Source organism: Petromyzon marinus, chromosome 68 (genome assembly GCF_048934315.1).
Source record: "Petromyzon marinus isolate PM22_M1 ecotype Great Lakes invasive population chromosome 68, UKy_Petmar_22M1.pri1.0, whole genome shotgun sequence".
Taxonomy (NCBI): domain Eukaryota; kingdom Metazoa; phylum Chordata; class Hyperoartia; order Petromyzontiformes; family Petromyzontidae; genus Petromyzon; species Petromyzon marinus.
Window position 1 is genome coordinate 9,138,833 of NC_133734.1, and position 21,638 is coordinate 9,160,470.

The 21,638-nt window shown below is 51.0% G+C and overlaps 1 protein-coding gene across 1 annotated transcript; it reads right to left on the reverse strand.

Annotated features, from left to right (window-relative positions):
• Nucleotides 1–4,551: 4,551 nt before the first annotated feature.
• Nucleotides 4,552–21,376, reverse strand: PAIP1 (poly(A) binding protein interacting protein 1; the record flags this gene model as incomplete). Its single annotated transcript, XM_076054946.1, has 7 exons — nt 4,552–8,061; nt 10,527–10,626; nt 12,496–12,550; nt 12,978–13,098; nt 14,899–15,005; nt 17,367–17,489; nt 21,212–21,376. Coding segments are annotated over 7 exons (831 nt in total), but the record flags the coding sequence as incomplete, so codon positions are not given.
• Between the last annotated feature and the right edge of the window lie 262 nt (nt 21,377–21,638).

The following is a 21,638-nucleotide window of genomic DNA, read 5'->3' on the forward strand; positions in this document are numbered from 1 at the left end:
CTCAGTAAAGCTCCCCCCCTTCCACCTAAGCCAGTAGATCGGCCAACCTCGCAGTGCTCACTAACATAATTTGCCCCAACGGTCTGTTGAAGGCTATACGAGGGATCTTTGTATTGTGTGCGTATGTTCGTTTGCATGAGTCTGTGCATTATGGCTGTTCGCTGCATTGTTCATACGCCGTGCCCTCAGGGCGCACGACTCGGATCCAGAAAACTCAATGAGTCACCACTTATTATTATTATCTTAATCACCATGCACACTCAGTGCGGGGTAGAGAGGCTGACTAAACGCGTGGTGAATGCAGTGCAGCAGCTCCATGGAGTCGGCGCGGTACGACAGCAGCCCCGCCTCCCAGTGCAGGTGACACCCGACTCTCCGGCGAGGGTCCCTCACCGGAAGTGAGGTCACGACAGCACCCTAAACCGCGTAGCAGCTTTAAATCGAAATGTAACCGCCACTACGGGGAGGGATTCCACATAACCTTGAGATCATTCAACAAACTCCGGGATAAGAAGGCTCAGCTAATCGAGTCTACCTTAGCGACTCTAAGGTAATGCCAACCGCATTTACACTAAGCTCTGTTGCTGCAACTTCTTCTAATGCAAAACGACTTGTGTCTAGGGCTAGCTTAGCTCTTATCTCAGAAAAAAAATCAGACTTACGCGCACCGAACTAGATCAGTTAGACCAAGACACTCTACAAATCACCCTTATCATTGACGGCAACAGTGTCCACATCGGATTGGGAACATGTAAACAATATGACGGCCTCTTCAGCTAACACTATGTCGACCAAATGTAAGGACAGCTTGATTTCCAAATTCAACCACCTCTCCAACAAGAAATCTCCATTCTACGTGACAATACCGAAAGAACCCAGAAGAAAAAAAGACACGTAGCAGCTGTTGTTATATTTACGTAAAACCCACAATGAGTCGTTCCTTCCCAGGTTAGAAGAAGCACCAAGCCCGTTCCATGCAATCGACCCATAAGCAACTCCAACCTCACATGGCCCTGCGCTTCCCACGTCCGCCTCCCGGTAGCGCCGACCCGACGAGAAGCTCTCGGAGCACAGGGCTTGGTAATAGCCATCAAACCGGTGTGGGTGATCAGGGCGACCCTGGGAGACAATTGTCCGTGTCACTGTCTTGAGATCCATGGAAATCTGGAGTTTGTCACGGGCTGAGTTTGCGTCCAGATTCGGTGAGCGTCCGGTCTGTGGCAATGAAAATAAAAGTACCCGTCTAACAACAGGATAACTTTTGATTTAAAGCTTTCGTGACTGCAGTAATTCATATTCTTAGCTCTTTCGGTAAAGTCACGTTGAAGGGAAACAATAAAATAATAATATATATATAAAACAATAAAAATTCTCACGACGTTTCGACCATAACACAAACGGTCATCATCAACGTGACTTTACCGAAAGAGCTAAGAACAGGATAACTAACAAGAGCATTGATGCATTGACATGCACGTATCTTACCTATAAAAGTAATTTTTGTCTGTGTGTGTGTGTGTGCATGTGTGGTAGAGAAATGAAACAAAAAATAATAAATCACGACGTTTCGATCACAACACAAGCGGTCGTTCTCAGGCGGAAAAAATAATCCAGCAGTGGAACTGCTGAACCAGGAAGAACACAGCGAGAGAGCTGTTACAACAAGGAGGTTATAGATGTTGGCGAAGGGCAAGCAGGCGGGGTCTGAGCTGGAAAGGAATTCCATCCCTGCACGTAAGCGCGTCAGTTGTGTTAATGGGGGAGATTAGGGAGACAGAGATTAGGGAGAGAGATTAGCATGAAATAAGCTTCCATCACCGCATAAGAGTATCGTCCCCGCATATGCGCACCACGGCAGCAGTGTTAATGGGAGATTGGCACTATGTTGATGGGAGAGATTAGGCAGGGAGATTAGGGGGATTAGCAAGTTAATGTCATGTCTATGTGTAACACAAGCTGGGTCATGACTTGACTTGTGTTTTCTTGTCAATCACCCTCCACCGTCAGCAGTGTGGTGTGTGGAGCGGGGTGCAGTGATTTCTTGGCGGCCCTCTGCTGCATTGGCATTGCTGCTGCATTGGCATTGCTGCTGCATTGGCATTGCTGCCCCGCCCATGCTCCTGGTGTTGCTTATACACTTGGGCTACGCCCATCTCCAAAGCCTTTATAAAGAGTTTGCCTTTAGAGGATAACCCCTTTTCCTGATGACAACCGCTTGTGTTGCGATCGAAACGTCGTGATATTTTTATTCACTTTATTTAAATTTTCCTTATTTTTTTCTATCGACGTGACTTTACCAAAAGAACCAAAGAATATGAATTCCTGCAGTCACGAACGTTTTAAGTCAAAATGTGCCGACCATTCTTCCAGTTCGGTGGTGGGTGTACACCCAGGACCCCAATCAAACCCACACAGTGGCCTGGTCTCAGCAAGCTGATGAAACTTGCAAGTGAGAATTTCATCATCGCTTCCAGCTGGGGTTGGCATTATCCACACTCCTCCTGATGTCGAGGGGAAATGGGCGAGGTTTGGGACTGTTGCAAATGCAGCTGCAATGGCTGCTTTGGGTTCACGGTCCAGACCTCCCCAGAGACCCTGGCTGATGGAGGCGGTGTTGAGGCTGGCTGAGAAAAAGCGACAGGCAACTCACCATCTACAGTATTCCCCGTCAGTGAATGAGGCTTACCGCAGTCTCCACTCGGAGGTTCGGAGAGCCCTGAGGCGCTGCAAGGATCGGTGCTGGTTTCGGGTTACTGAGATGGAATCTGCCTCAGTAGCCCACGATCACATATCACTCTTTAATTCCATCAAAAAAGTAACTTGCAGCGCCAGACCTATCACCATCATTAGGGGAAAGAATGGTGATCCAATCAGGTTTGCAGGTTTGCATATTTGTGGAGCATTTCTGAGGTCTTGGGGGAGGGGAAATCCCTCAGCCTGGAAAACATCATAGGACAAAGTGGGGATGCCCTGCTGATGCTGCTGTGCCTCAATTATTGGAAGTAGTCACGCCCTGTAAGTTGCTGGCTGAGGTGTCATCTGTTGAGGAAGTACTGAAGGCGATCCAGAGTTTGAGACCAGGAAAGGCACCGGGCAGAGATGATTTCCGAGGAAAAATGTTGAGGGAGGGTGGCGTTTGTGCACAGAATGCCCTACATGACATCATAACAGTCTGGACCACTGGACAGGTTCCGCAGGATTGGAAGGATGCCCTGGTGGCACCCCTCTTTAAAGGGGATCGCACAGACTGTAAAAACTACAGGGGCATATCACTTATCGGTGTGCCGAGAAAGGTCCTGGCAAGGATTATTCAACATCGCCTTGCCAGGCACGCCGGGGAGGGGCTTGGGGAGCTCGAATGTGGTTTCAGGAAAGGGCGGTCTTGCACAGATCGATATTTTCTGTCTGTCTTCTACAGCAGAGGTGTAGGGAATTCCAACAAGACCTAGATCTCTATACTCTTTGGTTCTTTCGGTAAAGTCACGTAGGTAGAAAAAATAACCTACATCTCTGCTTTACTGACCTGGTCAAGGCCTATGATACCATCAGTAGGCCTGGGCTCTGGGCTTTTCTTTGTGCTGATGGAGTCCCTGACCCTCTGCTCACGATCATTAAGGACCTTCATGATGGTGAGCGGGCCCGGGTAAAACTACGTGGCCGGGAGTCAGAGCCATTCCCTGTACACCTTGGGGTGCGACAGGGGATGTCCTCTGGCTCCCACATTATTTAACATCTATTTTAGCCACGTAGTTCGTGAAGCCTTCAATAGCTGTACCGGGGGAATCTCCATTTGGTACAGATATAATGAGAGGCTGATCGATGCCCGGGTGCGGTCAAGGGATGGCTCCCTATTGCTCAACCACGTTATGTATGCCGATTATCTCATAATTGCTTGTCACTCAGAGGAGTTGGAGACGCTGCTGCTGAACCTGGAGAGTGCGACTAAGAGGTGGGGCCTTACCATCAGCCCCACCAAAATTAAGCACCTGCCTGGGTATTTTGTACCATGAGACACTCCGCCCCCACAACTCCCAATTGGCGATGGGGCTCGGGGTCCGGATTAATTGGGTTGATTATGCAAGTTTGTGGGTTTGTTGTCCAGATTTATGGGTTCATAGCCTAGATGTGTGGATTCGTAGTCCGAGTATCAGGATTGCCAGTCTGGTTTCTGTGACGTCAACGGAAGTCGCCCGGCAGAATCCCCCGACGCTTTCGCTCACCTCGACTTCCACCACACCTCCACGCTTCATACTAAACCCGAGGACCCTCTCGGCCCTCTGCCGCACGCAGTTTACATTTGGAACCAGCGTTCGATTGTGAAATCAGACATCTGCAGAGAACCAGTTGAAGTATTTTTTTTTGTGAATTGTCAAATTTAATGGCTCTGGTTACAGAAGCTCAAGCATCGTTGATTAAAGTCCAAGAACACTGCGCGCGATCCTAAGGGCTACATGATAAACGTATCGCCAACCCCCTCTACTCAGCAATAAATTATTCAGAAATTCATTTAGACTTTGTGGAGACTTAAAAAAGGAAAACGCAAACCAAAAGTATCGAAAGATCTTATATTGTTACTTCACATGGAGACTGTACCACACGAGGTCAGATTCACATTCTCCACACTGATCCCACACAGCCTCAACACGAAACTCGCAGTCTTAATCGGAACCCCGCAACATCAACATTAAAATATGAACTTGGGTCTCGGCACGAACCCAAGGGCCTCAACGTCAAACCCGCAGCCTTTTAACACTGTTAGTAAGCACAGCCTCAACCAACACTCGTCACCCACGGCCTCAACACGGACCCAAAGCCTCAACACTGACCCACAGCAACCGGGGGGGGGGGGGGGGGGCGTTGAAAGCGGTAACAGCGATACTCCGACCCCCTACAGCCAGGAGCTGGATTTGAGCAGAATCTCGGGGCCAGGTTTTATTTTCCAAAAAAAAAAGACTAAAAATAAGTTGTTGTTTTTTACCCTTTCTGGGAATAAAACAGGCGTTGTTAAGATACTCTTTGGTCATTTCGGTAAAGTCACGAAGGTAGAAAAACAAAATTAAAAAATAATATATCACAACGTTTCGATCGCAACACAAGCGATCGTCCTCAGGCGGGAAAAAATAATAAACCAGGAAGAACTACCTACGAGGTGCCGCCTTTACCGAAAGAACCAAAGAGTATGGATTCCTGCAGTCACCAAAGCTTGAAATCAAGATTGTTGTTAAGATATATATTCTTGGTTCTTTCTTGCTGTGGTTTTCACACCTGACGATGATTGCTTTGTGTTGCAGTCGAAACGTCGTGAGAATTTTATTGTTTTATATTTTTATTATTTTATTGTTTCCCTTCTACGTGGTGGTGACTTTACCGAAAGAACCAAGAAAATGAATCCCTGCAGTCACGAAAGCTTTAAATCAAAATGTTGTTAAGATGTTCAAACACCGGATATCTTTTTTTGCAAGGCGTCATCAAGTCTGCATTAACCACGCGGAATTGTGGCAAAAACATACAAACATGCTCTGATAATATATGCATTGTTTGTCAAACTGATGCCTTGCAAAAAGATATCCATTTGGTGTTGGGACATCTCAACACAACTGTTGTTTTAGTTCCAGAAAGAGTAAAACCTAATCTTATTTTTCATCAATTTGGACGCTGGCAAAAAAAGGTCCCAAAGGGACGAAAAATGACGTTCATGCATTCTTCTCGCGGCTGTCTCGTTGGCCATGGACTAGGGATGTAAAGTTTCTGGATTGAAGCATTGCTTCGGATGATTTCGGAGTCTAAAACAAGTCCATATTTTATTTTCTTCTTCTTCTTCTTGTTTTAAGATCGTCGATCACGTTACGTGTGAATTTAAAATTGTCCTGGGGGGAGGAGGGTAGGGGCAACGATAACCAAAAGCGACGACGCCCTGTGGGGCGTGCGCAGTGCACAGTGTGCGTGTGTGCGCGAGTGTGCGTGTGTGCGTGAGTGTGTGCGCAGTGTGTGCGTGTGTGCGCAGTGCGCGTGTGGCACGAAAGCCGCGCGCCATTTCCCCACGACGTCGGCGTTTATTCGGACCAAACTCGAGTGGAAAGTCCCGCAAAAAAAATGTCCGTTTCCAGGGTGTCGGTCTTCAGATGTTCGGGGATTTACTCAATACCACGATTGGCAACGTTTTCGGCAATGCGTCACCCCCCCCTTCTCCTTCTTCTTCTTCTTCGTGGCACACGAACAAAGGAGCCAGCAGAGAGGGGCATCGTGGAAGGTCAGAGGTGAAGGCCTCACTGATTCACCCCATTGGCCCGGGGCCAGATGAAGGAACATAAACCATCACCACGCACACTCCAGTCGTCCTCGAACTAAAGACGGTCACCGCTTTCGGCTGGGCCTTCTGCGGCCGTCCGGACTGCTCTTCACGTCAGGCATTAAGAAGCCACTGGAGCCGTGCACTTTTAAATGTAGACTGAAAGCTAATTTCTTTAGAACTGCTTTAGGTGTTCTTGGTTCTCTCGGTGAAGTCACGTAGAAGGGAAACAATAAAATAATTTTAAAAAATAAAAATATAAAACAACAAAATTCTCACGACGTTTCGACTGCAACACAAGCAATCATCATCATTTTATTGTTTCCCTTCCACGTGGTGGTGACTTTACCGAAAGAACCAAGAATATGAATCTCTGCAGTCGCGAAAGCTTTAAATCAAAATTTAACTGCTTTAGGTGTTTATTAGTTTGTTGTCCTTTCAACTGCACCGCCAACGAGCACGGTTGGCTATGTATGGTGCAAAAGAAGTTCAACGTACATGCGTACATTTCAGCGGTGACTCGTCAGCAGCGAGAGCCAGGCTTGAGTGCACCAACGCTGGCAAATCTGCCAGATGTTTCAGGGCAATGACGGCTCTCCACCTCTTCTCTCAGAGTTAGATGAAGCGGAGTGAACTCTCGGCTGCGGTTCTCTTGGGCTGCGGTGCCTCTGTATAAAACCTGGGTCTTGCGAATCGGCTCTCCACGGCAAAAACCAGAATAAAACCTCAACTTGAAACGAAAAAGTTAAATGCAAAAAAAATAGTTTACAAGCAACAATTCATCTCACGCACGCTATTACGCAAAATCTCGTCTGCCATTGGCTGAAAGGTCACATGATGCGGTTAGGTGGTGGTGGGGGGGGGGAGGAGGGGCTATCTTATTCCACAACTGCTATTGGCTACTGCTGCGTCATGGGTGCGAAGCTGCCCCTTGCTAATGACAGTGGCACTCCAGTGAAGGTCAAAGGGTGCGACGGAGACGTTCTCGCTCGCTCTCAAACGAGGGAAAGACGTGCAAAAAGTAGTCGTGATTATTAAAAAGCAATTTTGTCGCTTGATGAGAACCGGCGTGGGAACTCCATCTACACCGCGAGTTTCCCCCGTACCCTGGTCCTACCCGTGTCTCCCGCCGCGTTTTGTATGCACGATGAAACTTCTTCCGCACCGTACATAGCCAACCCTGCTAAATCGGAGGTTGCGGGGGGGGGAAGGATTGATTGTCTCTCTTCGTACCGCAGCTTTTCGTGTCTCCTCGCTTCTCTCCCCTCGGGTGCCACCTCTTCTTCTCCCCACGTGTTCCTCCTTTCCGTGTCTCTCTCCTTCCCCTCCCTCTGTCTCTCCTTCCTTTCCAATGAAGCCTTTTTTTCTCTTTGCCCCCCCCCCCCCCCCACCGCGTATTTTCTTTCCCCGTCTCTTGTCGCATCTCTCTCGGTGTCTTTCTTTGCCCCCTCCCCCCCCGCACCCGCCCCCGCCCGCCCCTACTCTGCCCGCTGGACCTCCCCCGCGTCTGTCCCCATATTCCGTGTTTCCCCCCGCACCCCATTCCACGAGTAGAATTATCCGTTCTTCCGAGCCTCCCCTCCCGCACCCCCCCCCCCCTCGCTTCTCACGGTCACTTCGCCTTCGTCTGCTTCTTCTCCGCCTCTTGGCAGAAAATCTCGAAAGCCGCTTGCATCTCAGGGTCCATGCCCGCGTCACCGTCTCCGTCTCCATTCTCGTCGTCGTCCTCCGCCACGTCTCCTTCTCCCGAGTCCGAGTCGGAATCCACGTAACTGGAGCGACAACAATAGTCAAGACATCTCAGCTGCGTCGCTCCATTTTTAAGAAGCGACCCTGGCCGTCACAAATGATGGCTGTGTCTCTCTGTCTCTGTCTCTGTTGTGCGGTTTATGCAATTAAACTCTCTCTCTCTCTCTGAACTGCATGTTACCAGGTAAAGACCACTGAACTTTTGTCTAAGCCGTTTTTCAGAAGTGACCTGGGCCGTTACAACGTGATGGCAGTTCAACCAAGTTGCTGATATCATCATCATCACCATCACGTGGACATTGATAGCAGCAGCCACATTACTCTGAAACGCATAGAGATACACATATAGACCCATAGAGATACACATAGAGACCCATAGAGATATACACACCGGTGGGCTAAAGTAGTGAACTATTTGGTCTTTTGTCAACGTGACACTTTGCTGATTGGCCGTGTCGGGTGGTGAGAGAGAGAGACGCGCAGACTCCAAATATACCACAGGCGTGGGGGACGGAATCGAACCCACGACCTCCTGTATACCAGGCGAGGTAGTTAACATTTCCTAGCCATCATGATGATGATGAGAGAGAGACACGCAAACTCCAAATATACAGCAGGCGTGGGGGTCGGGATCGAACCCACGACCTCCTGTATACCAGGTGAGGTAGTTAACATCTCCTAGCCATCATGATGATGATGAGAGAGAGACACGCAGACTCCAAATATACAGCAGCAGGCGTCAGGGTCGGGATCGAACCCACGACCTCCTGTATACCAGGTGAGGTAGTTAACCATCTCCTAGCCACCGTACCACCCCTTTAGCTACAGATGATGATGATGATGATTCTGTTCAACACGTAGGCTCAATTGTGAACAATTGTGAAGAAGTCTTCCTGTTTCCGGTCTTATATAGAGGGGAGTACAGGTGATTCTGATAATGCTGCTGCTGATGACACTGCTGCTGCTGCTGCTGATGACACTGCTGCTGATGACGCTGCTGATGCCGATAATGCTGATGCTGCTGATGCCGATGATGCTGCCGATGCTGAAACCGATGACGCTGATGCTGCCGATGATGATGGTGATGATGCTGATGATGTTAATGATGCTGATATGACGATGATGAATGATGCAATGATGCTGATGTTGATGACGCTGATGACCGATGCCGATGATGCTGATTACTCTGATGCTGATGCCGCTGATGATGCTGCTGATGCCGATGATGCCGATGACGCTGCTGATGACGCTGATGATGCCGCCGATGCTGCTGATGATGCTATTGATGACGCTGATGATGACGCTGATGATGACGCTGATGATGATGCTGACGCTGATGATGACGCTTATGATGACACTGATGATGACCATGATGCTGATGATGATGCTGACGCTGATGATTACCATGATGCTGATGATGATGCTGATGATGACGCTGATGATGACCATGACGCTGATGATGACACTGATGATGACCATGAGGCCGATTATGATGCTGATGATGCTAATGGTGACACTGATGATGACGCTGATGATGACCATGACGCTGATGATGATGCTGATGATGACCATGACGCTGATGACGCTGATGATGATGCTGATGATGACGCTGATGATGATGCTGATGATGACCATGACGCTGATGATGGCGCTGATGACGCTGATGATGGCGCTGATGATGATGCTGATGATGACCATGACGCTGATTATGACGCTGATGATGACGCTGATGATGATGCTGATGATGACGCTGATGATGATGCTGATGATGACCATGACGCTGATGATGATGCTGATGATGACCATGACGCTGATGATGATGCTGATGACACTGATGATGACGCTGAAGATGACGCTGCTGATGATGTTGCTGATGATGATGACGCTGATGATGATGCTGATGATGACGCTGTTGATGACGTTGCTGATGATGAGGCTGATGATGATGACGCTGATGACGCTGATGATGACGTTGCTGATGATGACGCTGATGATGACGCTGCTGATGACGCTGATGATGATGCTGATGACGATGCTGCTGATGACGCTGATGACCATCACGCTGATGATGATGATGATGACCATGACGCTGATGACGATGCTGATGACGCCGCTGATGATGACCATGACGCTGACGATGACGACCATGACGCTGATGACGACGCTGATGACGACGCTGATGACGACGCTGATGATGACCATGACGCTGATGACGACGCTGATGACGACGCTGATGATGAGGATGACGCTGATGACGACGCTGCCTATGACAACGCTGATGATGACCATGACGCTGATGACGACGCTGATGATGATGACCATGACGCTGATGACGACGCTGCCTATGACGACGCTGATGATGACCATGACGCTGCCGATGACGACGCCGATGATGACCATGACGCTGACGATGATGACGATGACCATGACGATGCCGACGCCATCAATGCCGCGGGTGCCGAGTGCCCGGTGTGAGCGAGCGCCTCACTAGTGGTCCGGGGTCTCTGTGGCGGTGCGAGCGGCGCGCGGGAACCTCTTGCGCAGCTCCTCCTCGTGCTGCATCACTCGCTCATAGTGCTCACGGAACTCTGCGGAGACGCACGCACAGATACACACACACAGATATACACACAGAGATACACATACAGAGATACACACATACAGAGATATACACACACAGAGATACACATACAGATATACACACACAGAGATACACACATACAGAGATATACACACACACAGAGATACACATACAGATATACACACAGAGATACACACATACAGAGATACACACATACAGAGATACACACATACAGAGATATACACACACAGAGATACACATACAGATATACACACACAGAGATATACACACAGAGATACACACACAGAGATATACACACAGAGATACACACACAGATATACACACAGAGATACACATACAGAGATACACACATACAGAGATACACACGTACAGAGATACACACATACAGAGATACACACACAGAGATACACACACTGATATGCACACATACAGAGATACACACATACAGAGATACACACATACAGAGATATACACACAGAGATATACACACAGAGATATACACACAGAGATACATGATGATACACATACAGAGATACACATACAGAGATATACACACACAGAGATATACACAGAGATACACACACACAGAGATATACACACACAGAGATACACATACAGAGATACACACAGTAAGAGATATACACACAGATATACACACACAGATACACACAGAGAGATACACAGAGAGATACACAGAGAGATACACAGAGATACACACAGAGAGATGCACAGAGATACACACAGAGAGACACACACAGAGATGCACACAGAGATATACACACAGAGAGATACACACAGAGATACACAGAGAGATACACACAGAGAGATAAGCAGAGAGATGCCAAGGGGAAATGGGTAAGGTTGAGAACCGTGGTTCATGCAGCAGACCCTGGCTGACAGAGAGATACACAGAGAGACGCACACAGAGATATACACTTACAGAGAGATACACAGTGAGAGATACACAGAGAGATATACACAGTGAGAGATATACACGCAGATATACACACAGAGAGATACAGAGGGATACACACAGAGACACAGAGAGAGATACACACACAGAGAGACAAAGTGAGAGATACACAGTGAGAGATACACACACAGAGATATACACAGAGAAACACACAGAGAGAGGCACACACACAGATAGAGATAGAGAGGAATACACGCAGAGAGAGACACAGAGAGAGATACACACACAGAGAGAGATACACACACAGAGATACACACACAATGATACACACACAGAGACACACATACAGAGACAAACATACAGAGATACACACACACAGAGATACACACAGAGATACACACACAGAGATACACACACACATACACAAAGAGAGAGATACACAGAGAGGGATACACGCAGAGAGAGACACAGAGAGAGATACACACACAGAGATACACACACAGAGAGATACACAGAGAGATATACACAGAGAGATATACACACAGAGATACACACACAGAGATACACACACAGAGATACACACAGCCAGTCATCTCAGTCATCTCAGTCAGTCGACCCGTGGCACCTGCTGGGTCTGCCCCATGACCTCCTGCCAGTGGGCGTTCGACACTTCACGTGGCCTCAGGGTGCACATGGCCTGGCACAAGCATCGTGGTGACATCACCGCCACTTAGTGGCATACGGCGGTTGTTGTTGTTGTCCGTGCGTGCATGTACGTACGTGTATACGCGTGTGTACACGCGTGTGTACGTGTGTGTGTGTATACGTGTGTGTACGTGTGTGTACGTGTGTGTGTACGTGTGTGTGTATATACGTGTGTGTACGTGTGTGTATACGTGTGTGTACGTGTGTGTGTGTATGCGTGTGCGCGCGCGTTGGTACCAGGGTCTGCAGCCGTGAAGGGCGTCCCGTCGGCCGTGTAAAACACCGGCTCATTCTGCCAGACACAGCACACACACACACGTGTGTAAGAGTGTGTGTACGTTTCTATGGGGAGCGGTAGTGCAGCGGTTAGCGCTACGCTGCGCTACGAACCTGGCGACCCGGGTTCGATTCCCGCTCACGGCCAACACCGGTGTCGATAATATCTGAACCGGTCCTGGGCCTCCCCCAGGTCGACTCAGCCTCAAATGAGCACCTGGTGCGGTGTGTAAAACATCGCCACTGGGGAGACAAAGGCGGTCGGGCGTGGTGCTGGCCACCCACCCCCTCGTGTGCCGTGTTGGCCTTCATAGGTGCTAATTCGCTAACAGCACTTGCCCCCGACAGTCTGCTGAGGCTACACGGGGGCTCTTTGTCTTGTATGACGTGTGTGCGTGTACATCGGTGTGTATATCATCGTGTAGGAGGAGTGCGTTTCTCACCATGTAGTAGTCTGGGTCGGTGAGGGGGCAGTGGGTGGGGGTTGGGGTCGAGGTGGGGGTCACTCTGCCCCAGTTGCTTGACCTCAGCTCTATGAGTTTCAGTAACATGCTGCGCACTGGCCTACACACGCACGCACGCACACACAGACAAAGATCCCCCGTGTAGCCTGTAACAGACTGTTGGGGCAAGTGCTGCTAGCGAGCAGCGCCTATGAAGGCCGGCACGGCACACGAGGGGGGTGGGTGGCCAGCACCACGCCCGGCCCGCCTTTGTCTCCCTGGGTGGCGATGTTTACTACGCACCGCACCAGGTACTCATTTCAGGCTGAATCGACCTAGGGGAGGCCCATGACCGGTTCAGATAATCGTCACCGGTGTTGGCCGTGAGCGAGCCACCAGGTTCGTAGCGCAGCGCTCACACACATACATAAATACAAAGATCCCCCAAATAGCCTTAACAGACTGTAGGGGCAAGTGCTGTTAGCGAGCACCTATGAAGGCTGGTAACGGCACACGAGGGGGTGGGTGGCCAGCTCCACGCCCGACCGCCTTTGTCTCCCCCAGTGGCGATGTTTTATTACACATCGCACCAGGTACTCATTTGAGGCCGAGTCGACCTAGGGGAGACCCGGGACCGGTTCAGATAATCGTCACTGGGTGTTGGCCGTGAGCGGGAATCGAACCCGGGTCGCCGGGTTCATAGCGCAGCGTAGCGCTACCCGCTACACACAGACACACAGACAGATACCCCCCGTATAGCTCTTAACAAACTTTATGGGCCAAGTGCTGTTCATGAATAGCAGTACCTCACAGAAAATGCTCAACAGACCCGGCCCTGGGGGGGTTTGTCGCGCTTAAATACAAAACGTGGCCAATGAGTGACTAACTCAGCACTTAACCGGTTGGGTGTCGGAGAGTTAAACCCACAACAACGTTTACAATTCAAGTTACTGTGGCATTTAGCAGGGTAACAACAACGACAACGAGCAGGAGCTTCATCAGGCGATTTGCCAGAATTAAAGCTTTACCAGGATAAAAAAAGTGTAATTATTAATAATATTAGACACGTAAGCCTACTCCATGCTCAACTGTTCCCTCGGGGGGAAGGAGATCGGATCGCCGTTCTTTCCATTAATGACAGTAACAGGGGGTTGGTGGCGCTCCTTTTGACGGTGGAATTAGAGAGTGATTTGCGATCGCACGCCACTGAAGCAGACTCCATCTCCTCAGCAACCCGCGACCACCGCCAATCCTTGGAGCGCCGCACGGCTCTCCGAACCTCCGAGCGAAAGGCCGCGGTAAGCCTCCTCATTCTCCGACGTGGGATGCTGAAGACGGTGGGAGTGGGCCTGTCGCTTTCTCTCAGCCAGCCTGAACACCTCCTCTGTCAGCCAGGGTCTGCTGCATGAACCACGGTTCTCAACCTCACCCATTTCCCCTTGGCATCTCTCTGCTTATCTCTCTGTGTGTATCTCTCTGTGTATCTCTCTGTGTATCTCTCTGTGTGTATCTCTGTGTGTGTATCTCTGTGTGTGTCTCTCTGTGTGTATCTCTGTGTGTATCTCTGTGTGTATCTCTGTGTGTATCTCTGTGTGTGTATCTCTGTGTGTGTATCTTTCTTTGTGTATCTCTCTGCGTGTTTCTCTGTGTGTATCTCTGTGTATCTATCTCAGTATCTCTATCTCTCTGTGTGTCTCTCTCTCTGTGTATCTCTGTGTGTATCTCTGTGTGTATCTCTCTGTGTGTATCTCTCAGTGTGTATCTCTCTGTGTGTATCTCTCTGTGTGCATCTCTCTGTGTATCTCTCTCTGTGTGTATCTCTGTGTGTATCTCTCTGTGTGTATCTCTGTGTGTATCTCTGTGTATATCTCTCTGTGTATCTCTCTGTCTGTCTGTCTGCATCTCTATCTCTGCGCATTACCGTTCACAGGACCCATCCAGCACCACGGACTTCATGCGCTCCATCAGCTCGTCCATGCTGCTCTTCCCCTCCAACCGGAAGTCGTCCTCCAGCACCGACCCACACAGCTACACCCACAGAGATAGATAACATCATTAGACCTCCTTTGCCAGTACCAACATATTATCTGGCAACAAAACCTTTTTTTACAAGGAACCATGCTACTGCATGAACCACAATACTTGTGGTCAAAATGCAAACGAAAAAAAACACTATGATAATATATGATGATGTATTGTCCTTGAAACTGATTGGTCCACACCAAGGGCTTTCTTTTGGAGCCTCGACCCAATTGGTGCTCGACCAGATGACGCCAAAAGTCGTCACACAGCTCAAAGACAATGCTGCTATCAAAGTAATGAGGGCTCGGGGTCAGCATCTACATCATTAGACCTCCTTTGCCAGTGCCAAAATATAATAATAGGGGTTTCTCCCTTTTTTTTCTGGCAACAAAATTGAAACCTTTTTTTACAAGGAATCGTTTTTACTGCATTAACCACAATACTTGTGGTCAAAATGCAAACGAAAAAACACACTATGATAATATAATATGATGCATTGTCCTTGAAACTGATTGGTCCACACCAAGGGGCGGCTTTCTTTTGGAGCCTCGACCAGTTTCAAGGACAATGCATATATATTGGGTCTGTCATTTTCTCTCAACTAGCCGGAACACCTCCTCCTTCAACCAGGGTCTATGGGGAGGTCTGGACCGCGTACCCAATGCAGTCATTGCAGCTGCATGAGCCACAGTCCTGAACCTCATCCATTTCCCCTCAGCATCAATCAGAAGGAGTGGGGGATGATGCCAACCCCAGCTGCATGCAATGTTGAAATTCCTGCTTTCAACTATCCTCGGCTAGCTGAGACCAGGCCACTGTGTGTTTGAATGGGGTCCTAGATGGACACCCCACCACCACCACAGTGGAAGAATGGCAGGCGCATCTTAGAGATGACAAGTCGATGGTCAGTGGGCAGATCAGCTCCACGGTAGGACCTGGTGTCAAGGACAAGCCCATGGGCTGCACAGAAGTCTAGCAGCCTCCTACCGTCATTATTGAACTGATCTGGCACGTGCCTTCCGATCACTCCAATCCAGGTGTCTGCATCATGACCAACTCGGGCATTAAAGTAACCCAACAGGATGACTCTATTCATAATAAAAGTTTTTGGGTTACATCGCGTCATTTATAAATGTGTCGTAACCCTCCACCACCCGACACGGCCAAACAGTAAAAAAAGTGTCACGTTTACAAAGGACAAATAGTTCACTACTTCAGCCCACCGGTGTGTTGAAGAGTGAATCAACATCATTTAAAATTTGAGTACGACGTTTCGCTGGTAATTACATCCAGCTTCATCGGGCAATTCGCCAGAATGGTAAAGCCCTCACTTGCTCCCGGTCTTAAATAGAGCAGCAGGGTGACGTCATCATTTAACTCATTTCAGGTGCAGTGATTTGAGGCAGAGTGGGGGGGGGGAGTTATTGTAATTATAAAATCGATTGGTGATCAGTCATTGGTTATGATTAGTAATGAGTTGTAGATTAGTAATTAGTTGTAAGGTGTGTTATTGTGATTATATGCTACATTAGTAATCCGTTCATTAGTATGTGTTTCCCCTATAAGGAATTGTAATATGTATTAATTAATAATACGCTTCCAAGCTGCACTAAGCCTGTAGCTGTCAGAGTGATTAAAGTTATTTCTATTTCTCTCAATTTCGATGGATTCTCTAATTAGTCTTTGCCAGTAATAATTAGTTTTACACAACACTTCAACGTTATCAAAATCAATTGAGTGTCCTTGTTGACAAGCATGTTCTGCCACTGCCGACAGTTGTGTTTGAGATAATTTAATATTTCTTTGGTGTTCTTTTAGTCTTATGCTGTCTGTCCAATATAGCATCTGCCACATAAACAGTTAATCCAATATACACCTTCTGTTGATAATTTAGGTAATTCGTCTTTAGTGCAAGATACTAGGTTTTGAATTTTGTGTACTGTATCAAAAGGATGACTCTATCCCGATGGGCCACATTAGACAGCACCTTTGACAGCAGGTTATAGAAGGCGTCTGACTCATCGGCTTTGCCTGCATCCCTCCACGGATGTTCATCTTCGGTGGGGGCATAAGTAACCACGACCACCACCACCGCCATTCCTCACCTCGTGTTGATGGGGAGGCGAGCCCACAGCAGCCTGGGGCTTACAGCTTCCCACACCTCACTGCCACGTTCAGATACCCCCCTTCATTCGTATGTTCAAAAGAAGTGCCACTCCCTGTTGTTTGGTAGTTTCCTGCCCCAGGCGGTCGCCAGGTTCGTAGCACAGCGCGCTAACCGCTGCACTACTGCTCCCCACACAGACACACACACACAGAGTGACGCAGGGATGGAGCGCTGTGTGAGTGGAGCCGGCCACGATTAACCTTGAGCATCTTGATGGCGCAGGTGACGTTGTCGTCTGTGGGGTGAGCTAGCAGGGTGTGGATGACGTCCCTCACACCCACGCGCAGGATGGCAGCACGAGTCCTCTGGGAGCCGGACAACACCTGCACGGGGGACAGGGGAGACACCGGGGGAGGGGGATGGGGAGACACAAGGGGGGAGACACGGGGGGGGGGGGAGACACAAGGGGGGGTGGAAGACACGGGGGAGGAGACACGGGGGGGGGGAGACACAGGGGGGAGACACGGGGGGGGGGGACACACAGGGGGGAGACACGGGGGGGGGGGAGACACAGGGGGGAGAAACGGGGGAGACACGGGGGGAGACACAGGGGGGGAGACACAGGGGGGAGACACAGGGGGGAGACCGGGGGGGGGGGGGGAGACACAAGGGGGGGGTGGGAGACACGGGGGGTGCATGGGGACGGGGACGACATACGGGGGAGACACGGGGGTACTGGGGGGAGGGGGGGGGAGGGGGAGACACGGGGACACAGCAGAGACACCGGGGAGACATGGGGGAGACACGGTGGAGGAGGCAACGGGGACGGGGGGGGGGGGGGGGTGGAAGAGGAGAAGGAGGAGGAGGGGACACGGGGCCTCCCGGTCAGGATCGCAACCCCAAAGGTCCTTCTCGGGGCCCAAACTTACCGCAGCGCGGGGCGGTCGCCACGTGTGCGCCGTCTGGACAGAGAGGGGCCTGCCCAGCTCACCGAGCGCGACTCCCTGTGACGTCCCTTTGAACTCTCGCGAGGTCGACGAGCCCCCTGCTACTAGAAAGCCCCGTCGTGGCAGCAGCAGCAGCTGCTGCTGACGATGACGGAGCCGCAAAAATTAAAGCCTCCTCCCCCCGAATTTCCGCTCGCTCCCAGCCACCGCCGTCCCAGGCAAAGGTACTCGCAGGGGGGGGGGGGGAACCTCGCGACAACGAGCCCCCTTGATACAGATAGCTGTGTCAAGTGAAGAGCTCTGAGACACCCGAGATTATATATACAGGTTAAGGGGGGGGGGGGGGGGGAGGAGCCAGGAAGGGACGTGGGTGGGGGGGGAGGGCCAAGTTGCTACGGCTATTCTGCTGTGAATGTTCCACCTGAAGACGGAAGCTTGTGTTGCCTCCGAAACGTCGTGATTCTATTTAGTTGTTTTCATTCATTTTAATTTTACCTACGTCGTGACCTTACCGAAAAAAACCAAAGAGTCGCGAAAGCTTCAGATCTAGGATGGGTGGTCGCTCCCGCCACTTTTCACGCGCTATCATTTCACTCGCTCTGTCTGTTGTCGTTGTCGTTGCATCCTGAAAATCTTGTAACTCAATTTTAACCCACTTCCCAATGTGGTATCGACTGCAAATTCGGTATACTTACGTCATACCGATGACAATGCTGTATTCTATCATGAAAAAAAGAAAAAATATTTGTAAACATTCTTTTTTTACACGTTATGTTTCGGCTTGGGTCTAATCGTCCGCGGTCAACTCACGTCGGCTGTCATCGGCCACGGTCCCCCTTACGTCGTGGCGAGCTTCGGGGCCACTTCCTGGAGCCGTGGAGTTCTCCCATCACGAGTGCGTTCAACAAAAGCGCGTTTAAAAAAAAAAGTTTCAAAGAAAAAATATTATACTCTTTGGTTCTATTCGGTAAAGTCACCACGTAGGTAAAAAATAAAAAATAAAAATCACGACGTTTCAGCCTTCATCAGGTGAAGGGACCAGACTGTCTCGAGGACAGCGCTGGAGTGAACACAGCCAAGCTCAGACCGCGACCTTTAAGCTGTGTGCGAGGAATTAAGATGCCTTGACAAAGGAATTAGGATAAAAATTAGCATTCGATTGGCCGCCAGCCGGAAATTTGGCTACGCGGATGACCTGCCACTTGCCATCCGCAGGAGGAGGAGCCAGAAACTGAGGCACCGAAACCTCTCGCGAAGACTTCGAGAAACCAGAAATGTACCTCCTCGGGTACCGGAGGCTCCGCCGCCCCAAACGCCAAGGGGAAAACTGCCGGAACGCCGTACCGCTTGTGAACAATGCCAACGCCCAACAGAAAACCAACCGGGCCGTCCGCTTGCTCGCGGCGAAGAGGTCCCAGGGCACCACAGGAAGTACCCCCCCCCCCCCCCCCCGAGACAGCTCGGTGGCGATGCGACTCTCGACGAGAGCCTCAAGATTCCCCCGCCCCGCCCGAACGGCCTGCGGAATGCCGCTGTAAAAATAAAAAAAAGACGCGCGCGTGCGAGCTAATCTCGGCGCGCGTAAACTGGCTTCGCAGCAACGCTCGGACGGCCCCCCCCCCCCCCCCCCCGTGGGCACTGGCTCCTCTCTGCGGCGTTTGAATATTTCGCTCCTCCGCCTCGGTGGGTGTAAGCGGCAGCTAAACGCGCGGTCCGTGCGGATCGTCCAAGGGACGCGACGACGGAGCGACGCCGCCGCGGCTTCTGGCCCTCGCCAACGTCGCTCCGAGGCTTTGCCGCCGCATCGTCGCCGCCGCATCGTCGCCGCCGCGCGCAAGAGAGAGAGGACAGGAGGGAGCACCCCCCCCCCCCAAGGGCCGCCAGCAATCCGAAGCTCCCGATGAACAAGGGGGCATCTCCATGCCGCCGCCGCCACCGGCGCGCAGGTGGCTTAGATCCAGAAAAACACTTTTCTGTCACCATGCAAAGAACCTCGACTGTGGCAACAATCGTCGAGGCACGGCGGAGGGGAGGGGGGGTGGGAGGGTAAAACCACAAACCCTGCAGCAGAAATCCATCGTCAGTGGCCTCCGCCCCCCCCCCCCCCCCACCACCATCACCACCACCACCACCACCACCACCCAACAATCCTCCAAATCAGGATCTAGCCTAGCCAGGCAGAGCCCCGGATCAACCACGAATCGTATCCGGACGCTCTGGTGGAAGACGTTTTGGGGAGGGGCATGGCGGGTGGGGGGGTGGGAGGGGGGGGGGAGAGACGCTTTCTCCACCAACGGAAAATTAAGGAGACGTCCAGTTTCCGTGACCGTGGTGGTGGGTGGTGGGTGGTGGTGGGGTGGGCGGTGAGTGGTGGTCGGCGGTGGGTGGTGGTGGTGGTGGGTGGTGGGTGATGGTGGTGGTGGTGGTGGCGGTGGTGGTGGTGGTGGTGGTGGGGTGGTGGTGGGCGGTGGGTGGTGGTGGTGGGCGTGGTGGGCGGCTGGGTGGTGGGCGGTGGGTGGGTGGGTGGCGGTGGTGGTGGTGGTGGTGGTGTTCGGCGGTGGGCCGTGGGTGGTGGTCGGCGGTGGGTGGTGGGTGATGGTGGTGGTGGGGTGGTGGTGGTGGTGGTGGTGGTGGTGGTGGTGGGTGGGTGGTGGTGGGCGGTGGGTGGTGGTGGTGGGGCGGTGGGTGGTGGTGGGTGGTGGTGGTGTGGCGTGGTGAGTGTAGCGAGTGGTGAGTGTAGTTGTGGTGAGTGTAGTGAGTGGTGAGTGTAGTGAGTGGCGAGTGTAGCGAGTGGTGAGTGTAGTGAGTGGCGAGTGTAGTGAGTGGTGAGTCACAGGGACACCTCTAGGTGCAGGTAGAGTTCAGTGAGGAAGATGGAGTAGGCGTGGTGAGTGTAGCGAGTGGTGAGTGTAGTGAGTGGTGAGTGTAGTGAGTGGTGAGTGTAGTGAGTGGTGAGTGTAGCGAGCGGTGAGTCACAGGGACACCTCTAGGTGCAGGTAGAGTTCAGTGAGGAAGATGGAGTAGGCGTGGTGAGTGTAGCGAGTGGTGAGTGTAGCGAGTGGTGAGTGTAGTGAGTGGTGAGTGTAGTGAGTAGTGAGTGTAGTGAGTGGTGAGTGTAGTGAGTGGTGATTGTAGCGAGCGGTGAGTCACAGGGACACCTCCAGGTGCAGGTAGAGTTCAGTGAGGAAGATGGAGTAGGCGTGGAGACGCTTCCTGGAGGCGGCGTCGCCCTTGGCCACCGTCTCCCGGCTCTCGTACTCAACGTGGCACCTGCGTGGAGAGACGCAGAGAGAGGGCAAGCGTGAGAGAGCGAGAGTGAGAGAGTGAAGAGAGAGCGGAGAGAGCGAGAGCGTGAGAGTGAGAGAGAGACAGTGAGAGAGTGAGAGATAGTGAGAGAGAGAGACCTTGAGAGAGTGAGAGATAGTGAGAGAGAGAGACAGTGAGAGACAGTGAGAGAGTGAGAGAGAGAGACAGCGTGAGAGAGAGTGAGAGAGAGACAGTGAGAGAGTGAGAGATAGTGAGAGAGAGAGACCTTGAGAGAGTGAGAGAGAGGGCGAGAGAGAGAGAGAACGTGAGAGTGAGAGC